This window comes from Sitodiplosis mosellana, unplaced genomic scaffold, assembly GCF_009176505.1.
Source record: "Sitodiplosis mosellana isolate CC-2019 unplaced genomic scaffold, AAFC_SMos_1.0 Smas_scaffold_1, whole genome shotgun sequence".
In the NCBI taxonomy this organism is placed as follows: Eukaryota; Metazoa; Arthropoda; class Insecta; order Diptera; family Cecidomyiidae; genus Sitodiplosis; species Sitodiplosis mosellana.
Genome location: NW_022595244.1, coordinates 18673503 through 18695961, shown reverse-complemented (window position 1 = coordinate 18695961; position 22459 = coordinate 18673503). Strand labels below are relative to the sequence as shown.

General features: G+C 36.6%; 2 protein-coding genes across 4 annotated transcripts in view; both read right to left on the bottom strand.

The window, feature by feature from the left end:
- The window catches only part of LOC129568883 (uncharacterized), an 81290-nt gene that overhangs the window by 51053 nt on the left and 7778 nt on the right, over positions 1–22459 (bottom strand). The gene's annotated exons all lie outside the window — the stretch shown is intronic.
- On the bottom strand, positions 3761–4656 carry LOC129568911 (uncharacterized). Its single transcript, XM_055447256.1, has 2 exons — positions 4413–4656; positions 3761–4346 (listed from the first exon to the last, which is right to left on the bottom strand). The coding sequence occupies exons 1-2, from the start codon at positions 4501–4503 to the stop codon at positions 3931–3933; spliced, it is 507 nt and encodes a 168-aa protein (XP_055303231.1). The 5' UTR covers positions 4504–4656; the 3' UTR covers positions 3761–3930.

Genomic DNA, 22459 nt, shown 5'->3' with positions numbered 1-22459 from the left:
GGATCTATCCAATAAATTTATATCGTGTCGAACGATTGTGCGACCACACTGTCGTGAGTCACATCCATTGAATCTGGTCACACACGAAAAATCACTCAATCTAACAGCAAAATGTACTTGATATGCATATATTCGAATCAATATTTTGAAACGTTTTCGTTGCATTTTATGCACGGCTCATCACAGGACGATTAAATATTCATCGTTGTGAATCTTTTGTTTACTGTCAGACAGGTACAATGCAAAAAAAATTCGGAAAAAAATCGAAATTGTTTGAATAAACTGCCCGTAATTGACCATACAAAACCAAACTTGAACACACTCGTACATATTTGTACGCTAACAAACTCAACCACATGCAAATGTTTTTCTGACAGCGTCTTTTTTTTTGCTGTGTCGTTTCGCACAAGAGTCATCTTAGGTTTGTATACGGAATGAATGTAGAATCCATTTGTGAAATAAAACTTTCTCATTTTTCTTGCATTTCTTGGTCTATTTCTAGAGTACTTTCGATTGCTTTGCTAAATTGCATTTCCTGTTGGAAATATTGTTGTCATGTACAAGGGACACCATTGCTTGAGTGCGTGCACAGCTGCACATGTAGCGAACGAAGTTGTCACATCAGAAAATATTTGTTCACAGAAAAAAGTGTATTTGATGTAATTGCAATGTTTGCATATTTCAATGTAGTTGCATCAAAATGTTATGTCAATTCGTGTTTTGCATATTTGCAATTTGCCTTCTTGTTTACAACGATCGACATTGATATTCTATCGTATTAACCAACCACTATCATTTGTGTTTCTTTTCATTCCGACTGGAACCAATTCAATATTCAACTGACTTTTTTCATATAAGCTAAAACTCGTGCATTTGTAAATTTGTTAAAAAGTTTTATTGGTGAATATAGGAAGAAAAACATAAAAACAGGGTTCCCTATTCCAGTCTACAACGAATGGATGCGCATATTTTTGAATACATTTTTTTGTGATCGTGCATTTGATGTTTCATGATGATTTTTCCGATGCGGCTCACATTATCCGTATTTTCTCAAACAAGCAAACTGCTTGCAGCTAGCGTAAAACGATGGAACTTTCGATTTGCGTCCAAAATGGAATGACCGAAACAATCATCTGGCACCGTGTTTCGCAGGACTTTTAGCTTCTGCATCAATAATTGCACTTCCGGTTGGTGTGCTATTTTTTGTTTTAGAAATTGATTGAATTTATTAGTCTGAAAAAACTTTTTTCAAAAAATGCATACCCTTTACGGTTTTACGTTCATCAAATGGCACATCATCACAATAATTTGATGGTTCATCACGTTTTTCTGTATCGCAAATTTAAAAATGGGTACAATTTCTGATGAATTAAATTATTTAACAAATTCAAACTCTTTCTGGTATATTCCGAACACAAATGTCTACAAATGACAACGGATGAACGGTTTGATTGGGTATGACTATGTACTTTGCTTTCAAGCAATGATTGTAAGAGGAATGATCCTACCGAACCGAAGCATCTCATAATCAATTGAAAAAAGGCCTACTTTTCGGAAATTAAAGACATAAAATTGATTGCTTCCACATCTTCACGAATAAAAGTTGTATTTCTTTTTTTTTATTGAGACTATGGCATGGCCATTTTTTCATTAAATTTTACATTTTTTTTCATTTCCAAAAAATTAGCACCATTTCGACTGATAGAATCCATATACTCGGTTATTCTACATTTTCCTTTATCGTTGCGTGCCTTCGTAAACCATTTTTCAACATCGAGTCCGCAGCTTTTCTCGTCCTTTTTCTCTTCCGGTTTTTTCGGTTCGGGTTTTTTCTCTTTTTTCACTTGCGGAAGCCCTAAAAGGATTATTCAAATGTGTTTCTTTCTTTCATTTTGTATTCAATAAACCGTGTCAATCAAATATCTACCAATGTCACAGACGCAAACACACGTATCCAACACACTTCGTGTTTCGCACTTTTTTATCGGAATATAAAGTCCAAGATAAGTTTCCATTTTGTACTTTCAATTTTGTTGATTAACTCAAAGAAATATTAGTTTTTTTCTTCTTTTTTTTTCTTTATCTGATTCAAACTTTTAATTTTGCCGATGATTTCAATTTCTTGAAAAAAAAAAAAAACAAATGTACTTTGGATTTGAACAAATTCGCAATGCCTACTATTCTGATACGAACGAATAAATACCGAACCGACTACTTCGATTCAAACTTTTTTCAATTCAAATCAGAAACGAGTCCAATGATTTTCTCCCAATATTATTCAATTTTTGTACTTCATTTCATTTTCAACAACTTCTCAAGTAGCCTAGGCTTATTTCGTCGAAGTTCAATTTCCATTTTGAATGCATGGGAACAACACAACTCTTTAGAACAACTAATGAGATTTGAATAATGGATGCAATTATTGAAAAAAAAAATGCATTTCATTTTGCTATCGTAATTGTGAACCAGAACAATAAGAATATGATCTTTAGACCAATTAGATAGGAATTTTTTTCCCCTTTCCTTTGCATTGCAAAATCCGCAGTTACGCAAACACAAGCATTCTCCAATGAATCAAATGAATCCTAAATTTATATTTTAACGGCTAGTGGTTCAAATGTCGGTTATCATCATGTTGAACTCATTGGAATTCAGTGAAATTCACTGAACGTACTGTATACTTTATGAAAATTTCCTATATGAAGCCGATAACAATTATTGTCTTCTCCATACTTAAGCTGAGTGACAATGTTTGGGGAGCTGCATCTGTTGATAAGCTTCATAATATGCAATGAAACTGTTGATAATTATATTAGTTATTATAATTTTATTTATTAAAACTTTTGCATGGAATATATGTGTCATATATGCAGCATTTCATGTAGCGAAATTATATCTCCAGGCATTTCTCTGGCTTGATGAGTAACGTCACAAATGCGTTCAACGAACGCTTGCGTGAAATGTGTATATCATGTGAAATAATTCGCAAATACATATTGTGAAGATGATGGACGCTTTTGTATTGAAATATAGGCCAATCGATTATATTAGGGGTTTCTTTCGTATGGTTTCGGTCTGCGTTATGCTAATAGTCTCCTATTCACGCAAGCTCAAGAAATATCGAAATTCACGTGGTTCAAAATGAATTATTCGAAATGCAATATCCTCCTGGTGTGAACTATGTTTGTTATTTTCCGCTGGCCATTGCTGTTCCACTGGTAAAATGCATGAAAATCAGAGTTGGAGATATTTTTAATTTCAGAGCATCACTTTTGGGTTGGGTGTTTCAATGCTGAATAAAATTAACGAAAGAAAGCATTGTTGTGCTTGTACGTTTTTTCAGAACAGCAGTGCCAACATCACAAGCGCTTTTCATCCAATCTCATTATATTCTTGTGTTCAATTTTCATTTTTAATTTGAATGAATATTGCTTTAATTAAATCGAACGAATTTTCTTCTGGTAAATTGATATTATTAAATGAACGTTGATTGCATTACACCGACTTTTCATGCATGTTCTCAGTGGTGATAATGCCACAGCAAATGGTATATCACGTTACGGTGGTGGTTATAAGAATGCATTTTACATTTTGTTCATGCAAATTTAATGCTACAATAGTAACACATCTTAAGCTTCACGCTTCGCTACTGCTGCTGGCGCTGCTGCAATAAGTTCAAACAAGAACAATGAGACAGTTATCGTTCATTTGGCCACCGAAGGCGCGTCAAGACGAAAGCCCAAAAGTGGATGCTCTTATACAGTAAGTGTTGAAGATTTCAAACTTCAAGTAAGGATTAAACACTTTTCAATTTATTGCAATTAATTTTATCGGAGATAATTTTACATAAATTTGTTTCATACTTTTTTTCATCTTCCTTAAACTGAAAGCAGACTTAAAATTTGAATTACACGCTGGAAATTTTTAATTTTACTTTGCATTTGACTTTGTACACAGTTTTCCACTTGGCTGACTCCAAACTGACTGCTCGCCCTCTTTGTAGTAGTAGTCTTTTTTGGGTTTGAATTTGCTCTTTAATCCACCGCACACAGTATTTATGTATTCGCATTTCGGCTTACGGAAGATATCTGCGTTCAAATCCACAACAAATGGATGCTCACATTCCCTACGTCTGCATTTTTGATGGCAGTGAAAATTGGTGTTCATGATAACGTGACCGATGCGGTTCACATTATCCATATATTCCGAAACAGGATATTTGCTTGCGAAAAGCTGTCGACGTGCTTCTTTCCCTTCTGGGCTGAGCTTACATCGATCGAAGCAATCGTCTGGTACACAATTTCGCTTGGGCTTTGGCGGTGGTGGATCGCTTGAGTCTCGGCAAGCTGCATCCAATAAAAATCATTTGAATAAACTAAAACAATAAAATATTCAATTCAAATGGCTCTAACCCTCGTCGCTTATCCGCTTATCGAATGGCATGTAGTCCGAATGGTATGTGGATTTTTGACTGAATATATTTTTACTACTGCAGCAGGCCATTTCAATCGATGGCTTAGATATTGAACTTAAATTCACAAGTAATTTATTTCCGGAAACAGTTCGACCCGGATTAAAATGGCCTCGAAATAACAGAAATTTGAATAGAAAGCGAAAATTTCAATTCTATCGCCTTCCAGCAGTAAATGAAAACTGAGACAAACGCTACTTGGATTTTTCCGAAAAGCGGTTTTTTCGTTTCTACGTTTACAATCTTTTTCTCAATTCGTGTAGAAATGATTTTCTTGCATTGAATTTCTTAATTTAACGCTCTACACATACATAGACAAAATGGATGAATGTTGTATTGGATTGCAGTTTGATGTGCTGTTGCCAAAATTCCTTATATCGTAATCTATTATCGTGGAAAAATGTCTTCGTTCAGTGACAGCAACATGCGGCTGCTTAAATTGAATTCATATCAAAATCTCAAATAGCATAGGACCCAATATACTCTGTCATTTAATGAAATGAAATCTAACAATTTACACTCAGCATGAATGTCAGTCGCACAATTTATCGGCAGCATATTGGAATTATTTGATTATTTCCTAGCGAAATTAATCGCTTTGAGCTGTCTTCTTCACATTTCGCTGCAACGTCACTCCGATGGAGGATGGCGACGGCGACGGCGACGGCGACGGAATGAATCAACTTTTGATAAGAGTTGTGATGCGGAACCAACGCCTGGAAATGACGTTATACGATAAATAATATTCTGTGATGTGCACTGCATGTAGCGAAATTCAAAATGATGTCTGACGGCGTTTCATTTTGGCTAATGAAAAGCGACCCAAGTGCATTTATCAAATAAGCGAACATAAAACGGTTTGTCTTGCACATAGCGTGTATGCGTTTCATACCGTGTTCGAAGTTATAGTGTAGACTACAGCTGTAAACACAAATTCTACGAATAAATGAAATATAGCTGTAAGGCGAGGGTAAAGGTTTGGTTAAGATGTAATGTTTTCTACACATCACTGATGTTGGCTTCCTTTCTTCCAGATGTTCAATTATTTTGTTGTGTTCTTCAGTTAAAGTGGATAAGAATCAAATGCCACTACATGAATTTCAACGTAGCCGAACATAAATTAATGAATACGATTGTGGTTGGGTACCCTTACTTGGGGTTGTATTTTTCTTCGGAAATAATGATGAATTTAAATTTGTTCTTTGTAATCACTTGTGAAGTAGAATCTAGCTTTGGTTGAATTCCCTACGGATCAAAGCAACGAATCATGAATATTCAATAGGAGATCTACAACATTTATTATATGTATTGTAATGGGAAAGTTAAAGTGGAAATCTGTGAGACGAAACATTTCGTTGTGGTTATCATTTGCAACCGAATCGGTAAAAGGCATGCATCAATTATTTCAAATTGTTTTCTCTTCAAAGAGAATAGCAGAATGGCGCGTTAAATAAATGTTCAACATTTCATTTTGGCATTTTTCTGCGGTTTAAAAAACGATTAACACATTTGGTGGTGCAGTTATTTCGCAATTAATTTAAGTATGAAAGTGACAAACGCGCGTGACTCAGGTCGAAATTATCATATTTTAATTGAATTTCGACGAGAGAATTGGTTTAGATAATTTTGCCACATGTTTGCCTATCGAAAATCGGTGCGGTGTACCCATAATAATATACGTATTGTGACAGCGTTGGCAATATATAATGAAGGTTGGTAGGCACAAAAATACACATACACACACACACACACATAATGGAGTATGCAAATGGCAAGTCTACACTTCATACGAGAGATCAGATATTGTGTGTGACACATGTGGCTAAAACAAGGCTACGAACAATATTTTAAACACCAATTCTATCTTTATGCAAATCGAGCCAAACACACAGGACGGCGGTACATTTGAGAGCTCCGAAAACTATTTTCACATTCAAAATACATTTGACATGGAAACAAAACAATTCAGAGCTATTGTACAATCGTAATTTGTAGGTTGCGATACGCATACCGTCATACACATGATATCAAGAGCAACGGACACCATGTATTGGGGGGAAGTTGTGTGTGAGCAATGAGCATGCATGTTGAATGTTGTTGGGAAATTCGCAAATTACGAATACATATTTTACCAAAATACAGCGTTTCGGTGGAGTTAGACGAACGATGCTTCATGAACTTCAAGTTGTTGTTACTTTTCTCCGTCTCTCTCTCTCTCTCTCCCTCGCTCTCGCTTGGTCGGAGCGCATACATTTGTGAAAGAACACATATGTATGTATGAAAACGGCATTGTCGTTGTTGTCTCGAGCAAGTGACTTAGAAATGTCAGGAAATCTAGAAAAGGAACTTGCCTTCAACATATGAAATATGTGTACTACAATAACAATGGGCTCTAACTTGCAACCAAATTGGTCAAATGCCGTTGAGCAATTTAACGAGCAAGAAAATCAAGCAATTTTCATATCATTGTTTTGGCTAACGCTATTTCATTTGCCGCATTCTCTCGTCGCAGCTCATTTACCATTCTGATCGTGCTGAATAATATGCACACAACACACATACCTAGATACACACACACACACACACAAACTCAACCCAGTTTCTCTTCGTTGTCTAAAGTTGCACTTACGATACGTATATTAATTTATGTTTAAATAATGCTTGTTGATTAGATAGTAACCGCTTTCGGGTTGCTGCACAAAGCACACGTGTACACCGAAATAGAGATTATTATGGGCTCAACGGTTCGCAACAGAATGTAACGGAACTGAGACGAACAGCGTCTGCTTCGAATCAAGTTGAGTATGGTGGCCATGAGCATGAGCACATTGAACAAATTACACACATAATTACGGAAATCAGACATGGAATTTTTGCTGTTTATTATGAATACGGGCTCAAGAAGGAGAAGAAGAAGAAGCGCCAAGACTTGTCCCACTCGTGTCATACATCCTCAATGTCCGGATTTATATTTTCCATTCAACAACAGCAGAAACATCACGAATTTCAACTTTGTATAATTTTATAATATTTGAAGCATTGTCTTAACAAGATAAATGCGCTCTTCTCGCTTCATTTGTATTTCTTTGAAAGTTGGCGGTTTCATGTTGCTGCTGAGTCCAGCATCTATGGCATTACTCATGTTTGCCATGTAAACATATATGGATTTATTATTATTGTAAGATACAGCTTCCCTCGGCATGGTCACAGAGAAGCGTCTTTGAAATGAGATGTGGCCAAATCAAAGTGATTCCAATGAATTTTTCAATATCATTTCAGGCTAATCAAACAGCGAGAATTAATCGAAATACATTCCGATGAAATTTTCTAACTGTAAAATGAATTTGCTTGTTGATGGAATGAGCACGAATTGCCAATTAACAATGGCAGGCATCACAACAACAGTGGATGGCTCATTTGTGGGCCACATATTTTATCATTCAGTCTTCCTTTTTGTACGCAGAGCAAATTGTGTGAAATTGGCAATGAAAATCAAATTAAGCGTACAAACGCTCACAAAGTTACGAGTCGAAGCAAGAAACAAAACAAAAAAAAACACAGCGAAGAATAATTGGCTTACCTTACGTTATATGTTTTCTGTTTAAAATGCTGACATTGGAAATATGAACCCCAGAAAAATTGTTACCAATCACAAACCAATCCAACGTGAGACGTAAAAAAACCTCAACTAGCGACGATGTTACATTATTTTGGATTTGTTTGCTGAGTGTTTTTCTATTCGGCTACGATGTTCATTCGTGGAACACAATGTGCCATGACCAATATTTGCACCAGCAAATATAGTCTATGCACGCACACATACATATAACAAAATACTGCAAAGTCTGCAGTTCGAACGAGAAGTTTTTAACTGAATTTACACGAAAATAAATTTCGCTTTCATAGTTTCCCCATTCGTATGCAGTAAAATTGCGTATTTGTTTAGCTTACATTCCGTTTTATGTATAATATTATTCTTGATTGATATAATTTTCACTTGTGTTAGCACCCCGAAAGTGTGATTGCCAAACTTGCCAAATATGCCAAACACACACGCGCACGCACACACACACACCAAAAATAAACGCGTGCTATCGCGAGAGCCAAAATATGCAGCGTAATAATTCTTGTTTTAATCCAATTTCACGATATGTTCCAGTTAAATTGGGTTATTGTTTACACGCATCGAACGAAGACCTCCATTGAATGGTCGACGAAAGAGCGTCAAGTATTTATTGAATGCTGAATAAATACTGCTGCCACAACACACACTCTTACAGTCGCATGCAGTTCTCAATACAATAATAAACTTTTTTGAGTTATGTCAATATCCGCATTTGCTGTGTGTGTATTTGACATGCTACTCTTATACGACATTTGCCTTGCTCTTCTGTCATTATTTGTGATATGCGTATCGATTTTCATGCTCAAACACAATATTTTTTATTTATTTATCAATAGACATTCTTTTCGCGTAAAAAAAACGTATTCTTCATCGTCTATCGGAGACAATAACAGCCACATATCTCATAAGAATATGAATACCAATTTGGTGCTCTTGATTGAGCATTTCATACGATAGCTGAGAGCACTGCACCTAACCAATGATAAACATTTAATTTAATTAATTATTCGATATTTTGGAATATCTTACATATAAATAGTAACGGAATTTAAGCGAATGGATGAGTACGATGACAGAATGACAAACAGAATATTGCTTCGTTGCGCATAAAACAAACCGAATGTGTTGACTTCATCGATTTTGATGGCGCTAATTGAATTTTAGTGAAAGTTGTGGTTTTTCCAATAATTTGCTGTAATTGCACTGCGATGTTCAATGTTTCTGTGTGTGGCAGTTTAACCAAATATTATTAGAAATGCATACCTATTGCCAACAAATTATTTCATTGAAACGATGGATTTTTTTTTTATTAATTACAAATACAACGCACACTCTGTTTTCACTGATTTTTCTAATTATTGGCAAATAAAATGAGTTGATCACCAAAAAACCACCCACAATTTAATTCGTTCGTCAATTAATAATTCGATTATGATGCAGTCAATTTAATCAAAAATAATGAATTGAAAATCCAACTCTCACTTTGATCACAATGGATTCGTTTGAAAAGAATTTAATTGAACAGAAATGAAGCGACCATCTTCGGTCATTTTTAGCTAAACGAAATATGTTAAAGTGATTGTCACTAAACGACGATTTATATATATACGAGAATACACAAAAACAAGTTATTCCGTTATCTTTTTTTTCAACTTCAGTTGTACGTGTCATATGGCTAGCGATTGCCATGTAATTCGGTGTTCGATGTCTGTTTGTGCGATATTCCGTTGTAAGTGTGCGAGAGATGGTGACGGCGACAACATTTTGACGCTCATTTTATCGATACCATTCACTCGTTGAAATGCACACCGTATTGTTCGTTTGTTGGAAAGAGTGGAATTGCTGATAACATTAGAATAACCCATCGCAGTCTTTATCATTCGAAACTGGATGGGCGACTTTTTTTTGTTATGCTCTGATATTCGGTGTGCGATGCACACAAACTGCCAAGTATTCCAAAGAATATATCAATAACATTAATTTGAGAGGAAATTAGAATTTACTCGACTAATGGCAAAAAGTTGCTCGTTGTGGCTCCGTATCGCAAACTGTGAAAATTTGTGTACGGCCAAGTATGTTAGTCACATAAAAACCAGTCCAATTACATGGCTATGGTATTTCGAAAGAGAATCGTGAGATTTAATGACTTTATCTGAATTTCATTACCAAGTGATTAGGGACATAAAAAATGTGATGACATTTTTCATAAAACTCCAACAGCGCAACGCATTAGGCACCGATTTTCAACAATGAAAAATCGGGTAATTATTTGATTAGAAAAAATGAACCGAAGAAAAAAGATGAAGCGAGCGCGCTCGCGCGGTATCAGACAATCTTTGCTAATCACCGAGAATTCAATAAATGCAAAATGTCCAATTAGTTGATTTGATTTTAGCTTTTTAAAGCTCTCTCCGCAAAAAAAAAAGAACCATATAAACGGCTACGAACATGATCCCGTTGTGTTCGACGTATGTGCTCCATTAAAATGATTTACGCTGAGAAGCGAACTTGAGCATTAAATGGTGAAATTGAATATAATCTCGGTGTCAGATCTGTTGAGAAGCACGCAAAGAAGTCATAATCTCTGTTGGGATACACAACGAAAAAACACAGTACTCCGCATCGGGAGGGAGAGAGAGAGAGATAGAGCAAAAGAGAGAAGAGACGCAAGAACAGATGAAGATAAAAATGAATTAGCTCTGGCCATGCCAGTTGAATGTGTCAGTTTACTACCGTTCCGATGTGAAAGACATGGCGTTTTCCTCCGCTGCTCTGCTATTGCTGCTGTTGGCCTGCCATCTTGATGCCATCATCTGAAGACGACGCAGCTCAGTTCGCTCAGTTCGTTCACCTTATTCACGTGTATGGTGGTATGAGTGTGTATCACTTACAGAGTACGCATTTTTCTGCCAGTTTTTTTTCCAAACAAAAATGTTTACTTTATCTTTCTCATACGTGACAATACATGTGATTTTGAAATCCGCATCGAAATGAGCATTAGAATGACGAAGGAAGGGAAGTGAAGTGAGTGAGCATAAAGAGAGGAAAAAAAAACAGAAACAAAGAGATAGCGATTTACCATCGTACACATCCGATGAGAATAAATACGAGTTTGCCGCTGTGACGAGCACAATCTCATCCATTGTTCTTGTTTCAATTTTCTTTTTAAATGTTCTATTGGCATCTCTCAACAGTTCTTAATCACAACAGATTCCACATATCTAGCAAGCAGAAGAAAAAAAGAGCCGAACTCAAATAGCATCCGCAGTTACTGCGTTAGGGAAAAAAATCATCTTATACTTTTTTCCTCTACTCGGTACTCAGAACTCATTTGCTGTCATGATGGGCAAAGCTCCGGATAGACTCGAAAAATTAAATAAGATAAAAATGGCCGGCGGAATTAATTGCCGAGCTTCGAGGTTTTTTCCCGCTCATTTCGCAATGTCATCGTTTGATATTTACTTTCTATTTTTCCCGGATGGTCATCGTCGTTATTTTCGCCATCGTCTATCACAAAGTGTGTAATATTGCTCAAATAGACAAATTTAATTGCTGAGGTAGCACCCAAACATATCGATGTAGTACGCATCAAATAACTCACTTCTCATTACGACTTCTTCATATAATGTGATAACGGGTTCAAAATAATTAAACCATAAAATCGGTAGTATTAAATCCAATCAATCAAGTACATAATGTGTGGAAAAAATTGCTAGTGACATCGATCACAACCACCACATGTGCCCATTTTACGATAAACATGTTTTGTGTCTGCTCATTCAACCATTTCTATATACTAGTACACATATGCAACGAGTAGTACGAAATATATCATTTCGCTTGATTTTCGTGATGCATGGGTGTGTGAAAGGCATATGTGATTGCCAGGCGGAGTGGAAAACCTCAATAATAAATTCTTTTGGAAACAAGAAGCATCGCGTAAGTAAAACTCTTTGTAAGCGGTTTTGTTTATTGGAGTGTGTACACGCCGAACATTTGCGAAGCGTTGACACAGAACACAACACAACATAGCATCAAAAAGACTTTTTTCCGATGGCAAAGACGGAATTTCGGATTCATGAAACCACCCAGTCAGTGTGTCGAAATCACAATCGCAATCATCATAGCAACTCTCGCTTCGAAAACACGCAAATTAGATTGACACACGCAGTAGTATCAAGTTGGAGTTTTTCAATTTATCAGCGGTTCGTGTTGAGTGAGTTCGAATCCATTTGAATTTGCTCTCACTCTCACTCTCGACCCATGGATTTGCTGATTGCACGTTTCTGTGTATGTGTGCATGAAATTTCGCATCGGATTGATTACATTGATTGAAAATATGGCATCGGCAATAGCTCACATCTCTGATCCAGTGAGAGGCTGAAGTGGCGCGTTGTGATTCATATCGATTTCTAATTACTTCTTGCAAATAAATTTTCGTTTGTGTTTGTGAATGGAGCTGAGCTGAGCACAGCAGGAGAAAATCATATAGAGCCGAAGCAGAATAGGCTCAACGCCGGGGATATATCAGAAAATCTCTTGGCAAGCAAACATTCGTTGAAGTATTGCAATCCAAATGCGCAAGCAGAATTTTCTGCTATTTTCTCTTATTTGGCCCAGTGTCGCATTTTTTGATATTCAGTGTCTATCGTCGGTGGTCCAACGTGTTTGTCTTGTCCCTTGTTATGTATGTGTGTGTATATGTGTGTGTGCGTGTGTGTGTGTGTGCCTTTAATCAACTCCTCTGAATAAAAAAATCCAATGATTCCAGCAAACGAAATTTCTTGCTTAAAGCCTCGACGTTTGGCATTTTGCAAGCAAAACATTCTGATTGCTGGTTAAATCGTTGAATAAGATACATTTTGCCACAAAATGTGCCATCATATGTTAGCAAAATTCATATATAAATTATTCTTCTGCAAAAGCTACAAATCCGGAGAATAGAACTCTCGCTTTCCATTCTCACATCCATACGCACATCTGGCGTTTACCACTAATTAATGAATATTTGTTTCTCTACTTATGAAATGCTCGAACGGAAGAGAAATCTAACTTGATATCCTACACATCGTCCACATAACTGATATAGGCGTGCCCGGTCTTATCCAAGCTCTGACCGAGTTGAATTATAACTCGGAATTTATCCTGAAATCTGCGGAACTTATTGAGTCAAACAAGAAATATGACCATTTCGCATTGAGCTGTCTATGTGTTTGTGTTTGTGTCGGTTCAAAGCCTAACATCAATTACTGAGCAAATTCATTTTGGTTTAGATTGCTTGGAATTTTGTTGGACCGAAGTTATCAATTCAAGAATCAAAAGTGTGGGTCGGAAGCAATGAGGTGTTCACATAAAATAATCTTATATATGAGGTTCGGAAATGCGTGGGGCGCATTTGAAAATCGACATAGTTGAAATATATTCGTCGTGAACAAGGATATGATAAGCAAAAGCAATCGAACGCATTGTACAGAAAATGAACGAATTGAAAGACATAAATGAATGTTTGCGAACATATGTTCGTGATGACGATGCTTTTTCGACGAAACTTGTTGGTACTCATCTTCAATACACATGAATTCGGTTTGGTACGATGTGCCATTTGATTAAATTTTTGTTTGCAAATAAAAAAAAAGAACAGCAAACCAACAAGCTCACTACACGTTCCGCTTATGCACACAGCGCGAGCGAAGGTTTTATTATACGCACAAGAGGAAAAAATAGCGAATGGTTTGCGTGCCGTTTCCCGTTTTCCATTTCCGTCGCAAATTCGATATAAAATGATCCAACATACATATTCCCAATACGATGCACAATGTTTTTCAACGTATAAATAATCGAATTGATGGAATTACGTGTATTTATTTTTCATCCAACATACCTTTGCCAGGATATGTGAGCTCTGGAATATGATAGCGATTTGTTCGAGTTGTTGCAAAACTTTCGATAAACATTGATGCGATTTTCACAACATCATTTCCCGTCAGTACAGAGATACTTGAGAATAACACTCATATATTCCAGTAGATAGTTCGAGCACGGCACACAAGTACATTTTCAATCAAACATTTGGTGTTCTCTTCAATCAACAAACTAAATATGCATTTTGCAATCACATTTTTCCCCCTAAAAAAACATAAACAATGGCAAATGCAGGAAAAACAGCATTGTAAGCATCTTAGGAGAATGATATTTTTATGCTGGCGCTTCAATCACACATACACGTACTACATGTCCTCCCTGGTCTACGAATGGCAGAAAAATCTCGGAAAATCTTTTAACAATCATGCAAAATGTATGAAGAACGATGGCGGTGTCGGTGACGATGACTACGACAACAACGTGAGGTGTGTCAAGGAGAAAAACTTTGCTATGGTACTCGGTTTGCGCAACACTATTTTGGGAATTACATATTTAGCACGACACACGAGCGCTCCAAGTGTAAATGACAAAACTGAACATAAAACTGACATTTCCACATTCTGTTGCCACCGCTGTTCGCTCCACATTCTGAAAGTTATATCATCACATGTCAATACATGAAAATTATCAACACACCAGCCATGCACGATTCTAGATTTGGTTTTTTTTTTCCTATTCGCTGAATTTGTTCAAGCAGATGATTTTCCTTATCTATTTTATGCATCCGCCCCCATCATCATCTCGGCAATTACATAACATACAATGCACAATATGCGGTCCGTCAATCTAAATTAAATATTATTCTCAAATCACAATCCCAAATTCAACCGAGTGTACTTCATAACAAACACACTTATTTGCTGTTGAATTGCATACGGTCCAGTTTGGTTGTAACAATGGCTGTTGTTTGTGCCAAACCAAAAGATTTTTCATCAAACTGGTTTTCAATATAGCCAACATTGCTGTGGTTATTGTGCTGAAGTGTTTACTCGAATAAAATGAATGTGCGCAATCATATACGTGAACGGTGTGTCTTTATCACATGATATTTCATTTGAATACATATATGTCGTTGGGTTTTTGTGTGATGTTTGCTGGAGCAAATTTTTCGACAACCAAATTAATTTGAATTGCATGCATGCGAATGGAAAAGTTGTACACTTGTGTACTGTATGCACAAGCACATGGTATTGTGCACAACTTTCAAGCAATGGGCTTGTGTACACTGACTGCATTCATGGTAATGTAAATGGAATGTGTGCACTTTCCAGTGCGGCAGTTGCCAATTCAAATACTTCTCGACTGAACTTCGGTTAACTTTCCGTTGTTAATTTTTTTTGTATTTTTATATCAAACAAGAGAGAGAGAGAGAGAGAGGGAGAGAGAGAGAGAGAGAGAGAGAGATAGGAAGAAAAAAGAAAGCGTTGTTGTACATTCCGGTGGAAGATGAAAAGAAAAACATTATTCAACGAAAGAAAAAAACACATAAAAACATAAACCATATGGGTAACATAACAATTCGAGAGAAGAATGTTGATAAGCGACACAAGCACAAATCGAGAAAATTCAGGCGACAGTAAGACAGTCAGAGAGATATGCACAAATGAAAGAAATACCTATCTGCAACATGAAAAATGCTGCTTGTTTCAATATGAGTCGTGAAATGAATATGTGCTCGATGGTCGACGAGCGCTCACTTGCTTACCGCGCCTCAGCTGCTTGCCTATTCATACTTTCTATCTAAAAGTCATTCAAAACACTGTGCACATTGTCTTGGTCTCTCTCTCCCACTCTCTGTATGTGCTCTGTGCTGTCTCCCGATGCTTTCATTCGGCAAATACGCTTGAAAGCTGAGAGATAAAACACTGCAATCAACGTGAAGTCGGAGGGATACGAAGCGATTTGAACAAAAAAAATTATTTGTTTTTGGTTTAAGCAGGAGAAATGGCTGTGTATTTAATCTACGATGGCTTGCATTCATTGAAATCCGGAAAATGCATGCCATTTCGAAAATGTAATGCATTAAAAAGAACGTCGTAGAACTATAGAAAGCCAGCGTCAAGAAACGGAGCAAAAAAAAATCGGAATAATGAAAAGAAAAATAGCCAGAGAGAATACTTGATGAAATTGGGTATTGCCGTTGCTGTGTGAACGTGTTCTCGTTTGCTAGCTCTAGATTTTCCCATAATTTGTATCTCAAATTCCTCTCTGTCTCAATCCTTCTCTTTCTTTCTTGCTCTTTCTCTCTCTCGTCTCTCTGTTGGCACACTTTGTCTCATCCAACCGCTCGGGTTAGTCAGTAACCCCTAAGTGCTTGATATTTATTGATTCGTAACGTTGACTGCTACATAAATTCGTTCGACTGGAAAATTCATATAAATTATTGAGCCTCTTTCTTATTAAATTTGGAAATTTAATATCTCCATCCGAGCAGTGTTCGCTTTTGAATTTAGCATCGTTCGCTACATTAATGTTTACGATTTTCGTCATATAAAGGAGGAGAAGAACAGAAAAAAATTATGAAAGCCAAATTCATTGAAAATTAAGCAGCTATTGAATCATAAGTTCTAAGGCTCTTGTTCAATGGCTATTGTACAAAATTGAAATTTACCGAGCGCTGAAGAGCTCAATGTGTTGAAAATACACTCGAAAAACTCTTCACTGTGTCAACATTCCGCAAAACATAAACATACCAATACCATTGGGTTTTCGCCCGCATATATTCACACAGAGTAAATAAAGTGAAGAAAAAATGAAAGAAAAAAAAATCATGCCCTAAAAAAGTTGGGATGGTAAGTGCGGAAAACACAGGCGAATAAGAAAATGGATTTACAAATGGACTCTTAGATACAATAATATCGTATCAGTGGATGTGCCGTTTCAAGTACATTAGGATAGGGAGGGAGAGAGAGAGGGAGAGGAAAGATGGAGAGTGCATGCTGGTAAGTCCAGCAACCGACATCAATGCGATTGTATTCAGAGAAGGTGAAGCTTTAGAATTGCTGTAATGAATTCCAGAATGATTCACTTGTGGTTTATCGATTAATTCTCTTTTGTGGTTTTTCGTCTCGTGCATATTATCTTTCTGCAAGTGCAGTACCAGTACCATTGACCAATGATAACGAGCTTCGATTGCATTTTCATCGGGTGAAATTGCAAAAACAGCAATCGAAACATAAAATACCGTTGAAACCGTATATAGTCAGCTGCGAGTCGGAAAACATACTCAAAATCTGAATGAAACGGACGGAATTTCGAGGGGAACAAGAGTCAACAGAAGTGCTTTAGCACAAGAATTGAAGAGAAAAGAGTCGACTATAAGCACGAAAAAGAATCAAATGGGAATAAATGTAAACCGAAAGAAAAAAACAAGTTCCAAAACGCATACACTGATATCGATTGCTACTGCTGCTGCTCTTGCACAAGGTATTTGCTGAACCGATTCACTCACATGTATACACACACAGACCCATTGAAAAATGGAACAGTGACAATAAAAGCAGTCAGCATCTACGTTTAGCTCATCTACGTGTACCATTTTTACACACGACACACCAGTCAACACTACTATGATTTTGCATCGGCGAGCTCAACACAACCATCATCATTATCATTGCCAGAGACATGTAAATTGTTCTCTGTTGTTTTAATGTTTTGCTATTGTTGTTCGATGTACATAAAATATAGTTTGTGATGAGATTATAATATCACGGCATAAGCAAGAGGTGCATCATTTGTTGTTATCCATCCAAAAATTTTCTACCGTTTGTTTATTCTGTTGAATGTTATACGTCATTGCTGTAAACTTATGCTACACAATTGCATTCAATCAGAAAATGTGTGTGTACCCAAAACTTTTGGATTGGCATATACTTGCCACCAAATTCTCAAATAAACACTGTGCACTGGCCTCATTGCTCACCGCTGCGCACCTCTCTTTCAACTTTAATCTATAATGATCCAGGTGATATTCATGCTATTGCGAATTTTGTATTGCGTTGTTTTTTTCCGCACCAATTTTAAGCAATTAAAGTGCAAGTTAAACATTGCCCTTTTCGCTGAATGTAATTGATATCTGAGCACAGAATACAATCAGAGGCGAGTCAGTCATGATGCCTCTAGCGTGAGAACATCGCGTTTCAACGTGAATAAATCACAGAAACACAAACACACACACATACTTTTCACTCATTTATTTTCAGACTGATGATAACAAAAATGGCGAATAACTCGATTAACAGCAATACACCCAAATGCTTAATGCTAAGAAAAAAAAAATATGAATTAACCTTTTTTTTGTGTATCTATCCCAGAACAGCTATTAAAAGTTTTATCCAAAATACAAATTATTATCCACCGTGTGCTTCAATATTTCACTTGAGCTTCACTAATTTTGACATTCACTTTGTTTGAGCACACACAAACAAAAGTACACACACCGTTCACTTTAACAAAATTAGTACAGAACTTTTTTCCACCTCTCGTTAGATGTGTCACATACAAGCATTAAAATGAAATGGAATGAAACGAAACCGCAAAACCGGATGAACGATCAATTTTCACATGGATTTCGATGAAATTCAATTGTTTATGAGGTGTAAATATGCCGAATACCATTCGAATTAATCACTAATATTTCGATTGAATTTTATGATTTTTCTGTTTGTATTCAACACATAGGATGCTGTTTTTGCATGAAATACTTTAGAAATTGCTCTATTTCATGGTAATTTCTCACGTACATTCAAAACTTCAACAACACAACAAAAATGTATATCTTCGATCACAAATCCCAATATTCTGTTGGATTAATAGTTTTTTTTTTCGCTTACAGTGAGTGATTTTCAATTACTGAGTATTAAAATCCAACATGAATTTGCAAATAAATAAAGTTTATAGAAATAAACCGATTCTGCAAACACTAATGCAATATGAGAGAAAAGTCAGCGCGAAATACGCGTAAAAGCCGACTTTCAATAAAATGGTTCGATTCGGTACTGAGATTTAAGCAACATTTTCGAGTTCTTTGTAGGCCAAAAAACAAGCAAACGAGCGAGCGAGCGAATGAACGAACGAAGCGAATAAGCTAACAGAAAACACACGTATTGTGTATATGATGTTGCTGTACGTGTCAGTCGCGTGCGTACATCTAAAGCCACAAAGTCAACTTCAGATATACACCGCATACATATACACTGCGCGTTTGTTACCTGTAGTACCATGAGAGCTAAAGAGAGAAAAACACACACACATGCACGAGTCTGCGGTTACGTTTGACGATCGGTGAGAAATAAAAAAAGCACACTGTTCGAATCATGTCTACATCATAATAGTAGCTTGCTGTGTCTGACGAACAATGCACCGTTTACATACAATAAACAAGTGCTTGTTGCTGTGTGTGTGTGTATACTCAGGTTGTATGTGTGCAAGAGAACTGAACTTGTTGGCTATTTTACATTTGTCAATGTATTTGTTCAGTGGTTTTGTGTGTATTTTTGCATCAGATATTTGTTGGTTGGCATGTGTTTACCGAAAAATTAAAATTTCATTATTGTTCGTGTGAATTGGTTCTATTATTTTAATAGATAATGTGTTTGTGTACTTATTTTCATTCGGTCTGCTTATCTGAAGTGGATATGTGTTTTTTTCTCGCTTTGCTGTGCACACACACACATACACACGACCATTCAATATACAAAATCCCACTTTCATGACACAATTGCCACAACAAATTCTCGCATGCATTTACAAATGCATAATGGAATATACTTTTTTCCAGACGTTGAAATTTTGAAAGAACTTTTTTCCTTGCTCAAATGTTGGTGCCTTTCGTTTGAAATGGATTTTAATTAAAAGTCGGCTATTTTTGTAATGGGATAAAGGATCATGTAATTTCTGGAAATTGTTGACAATTCGGTTTGTGGTTTCAGGTATGGAAAAAGCTTCTCTCACATTATGTTAGCGATGCAAGTGTACTTAAAGATAATGCTGTCGTATACTTTACACCTGGAGTTTGTGTTTGTATTCTCAGTAATTTGTCATTGTATGTGCTCAACAAGCAAATTTTTTAACGATGTGTACATTTGTGTGTGCGCGAACGACTAAACCTATTCAACTTATGTAAGTTTATGTACGTGTATATCTATAGATAACGAATGCAGAAAACTCTCTCACACACACACACGCGCGCAAACACACACGTTGGAACTCTCGTTTGAGGTGCTCACAACTTACAAACTTACTTCATTGCATAGACAGAACTGGTTGAGCAACTTTTTTTTCTCCATCTTTTCGAATATTCTGTGATCCGGCACTGTGTGAGCATAATTCGAAGAATGTGGTGTATTCGTCGAACGTAAACGCGCGTAGACAGACTGAAACAATAACATCGACAAAAAGAGAAAGAGACTGATACTTTAACTGTTTTCGCTGGCGTACTTTCCATGGTAGCCGTAGTCGATTCATTCACTTAAGAACGCTTTATCTAGGCAAGTATGCGGCTTAAGTGGCACACTCACTCAAGTCACCGAACTTCATCCATCGCTCAACAAAAGACTCATCAAGATACAGAGTTGATTCGAGAGCCGTCTTCAATCAATACACTGAATTCGATTGCGGTTACTCAATGAACGTTCTAACGATTCAGAATGAGCAAAGATTTAAGAGAGAGAGAGAGAGAGAGAGAGAGAAAAGTGTTTTTACGTAACTAATCACTTTTATCGATAACAATGAAAGCTTCCTTCTCCGTCAGTCACATCGACCACAAAGTGATATATTAACATTGTAATAGTCTTTCGGATTTGATTTTGATGATGAACATATGTGAGAAAAAAAACCAGACAAACATTCCACCGAAATCCAATTTGTGACGTATATCGAGTAGTACAATTTCATCATGCTGGTATCAACGAATTCATATAATTTGTACTTACAAAATAATACGGAAGTATTAGTATTTCGTATTTTTTTTTTTTGAAATTGTTCAGACTATAATATTCGATGAGATAAGAATACGCGGTTGAAATCAAAGAGACAAAAGCCATTGTCGGTAATTTACGAAAAGCACAAATTACTTTTCGATATTTCGCCATTCACATGGGTGATCACACGTTATCTTTATTGCGTTCCCATTTCGTTGGATTCGAGCCTTGTTGGGCTCGCATTCACATCGCTTGTGTTTTGGATGATGTGAGGCTGTGTGTGTGTGTCTTTTGTTCTTTTGTTCTCGATTCCTTTCATTGCGCTCAAAACCACGCTGGATACTTATCACACATCTAATGAAGATGCACAATGAACGTATGTGATTGGAGCCAACACTAAATATATCGTTGTGATAGTGGTGTTTTTGTTGCGTTGCATACAGTGTGTATACATGACGCGCGTGAACGAAGAGCAGAATCGATTGCGCGATATTAATCAGCAGTACATAATGAATCGAAGACGCGTGTTCGATAACAATGTTCTGGGCCACGATAATCGTTCAGCTCATAAAACAAATCTTATATTTTGATGTTCGATCCGATGTTTAATGTTTATTACATTTATCGTTCGTCTCTTACGCACATAATATAAAGTAATGGAAATAATATTAGATTCAACTTCCCACCATGCAACACATATTTATTTTATGATTTTATGTATTGTGTTCTATTGTTATGTTCTGATGAGCGTCGGGCAACGAAGGAGAAGACGAAGACGAAGGAAAAAGTATTTCGTTTTTTTTTAGATCCAGTGAATGTGAAAATCCTTTGGATTTGTTTAGCCAAACGGAAACTTTCGATGCGTATTTGGTCATATAGACTACTAAAACTTACTCCAGAAACGGAGACGAACCAGAATCTGGGATGAAATAGCCGGCGGAAAAGCAATAAAATTATTGATTGTGCGAAGCACGAGAATACAACACTGTACAACGCACATTCACGCACAGACTTTGTGGTATATTTTTGGTGGATTTTTTTCATTTCCAATAAATAAAATCGATGTGCACACACCACATTCAATAACAAAAAAAGCAAGAGAATGCGCCACAAGGAAAATGAAAATGAGTGACAACGAGCGGCTAAAAAGAAACAACGTTCGAAAACTTTGTGTTTACCATTTTCCATCATGAGTCTTCCGACCATTATGTGTATATTGGAAATGACGTTATCTAATATGTTTGGTGTGTGATCAAAACACAAGTGGTTGCTTGAGATGGTCGTGTTTTTACGCTCTATCACTGGGTCTGACTCAGTGTCAGTGTCAGTGTCCGCTTATATTCTGAGATAACCCATTCGATGTGAGTGTGTGTGTGTGTGTGTGTTGTTGTTGCCATTTATTTCGGTGCAAATGGCGATGAAAATGACGGACGAGTTGAGCTCGAGCCCTAGACCGAGTTTGTTGCAGGAAAGAATGGGAACAAATCAATGGCGACGCAAATAGCATAAAGGAAATCGATT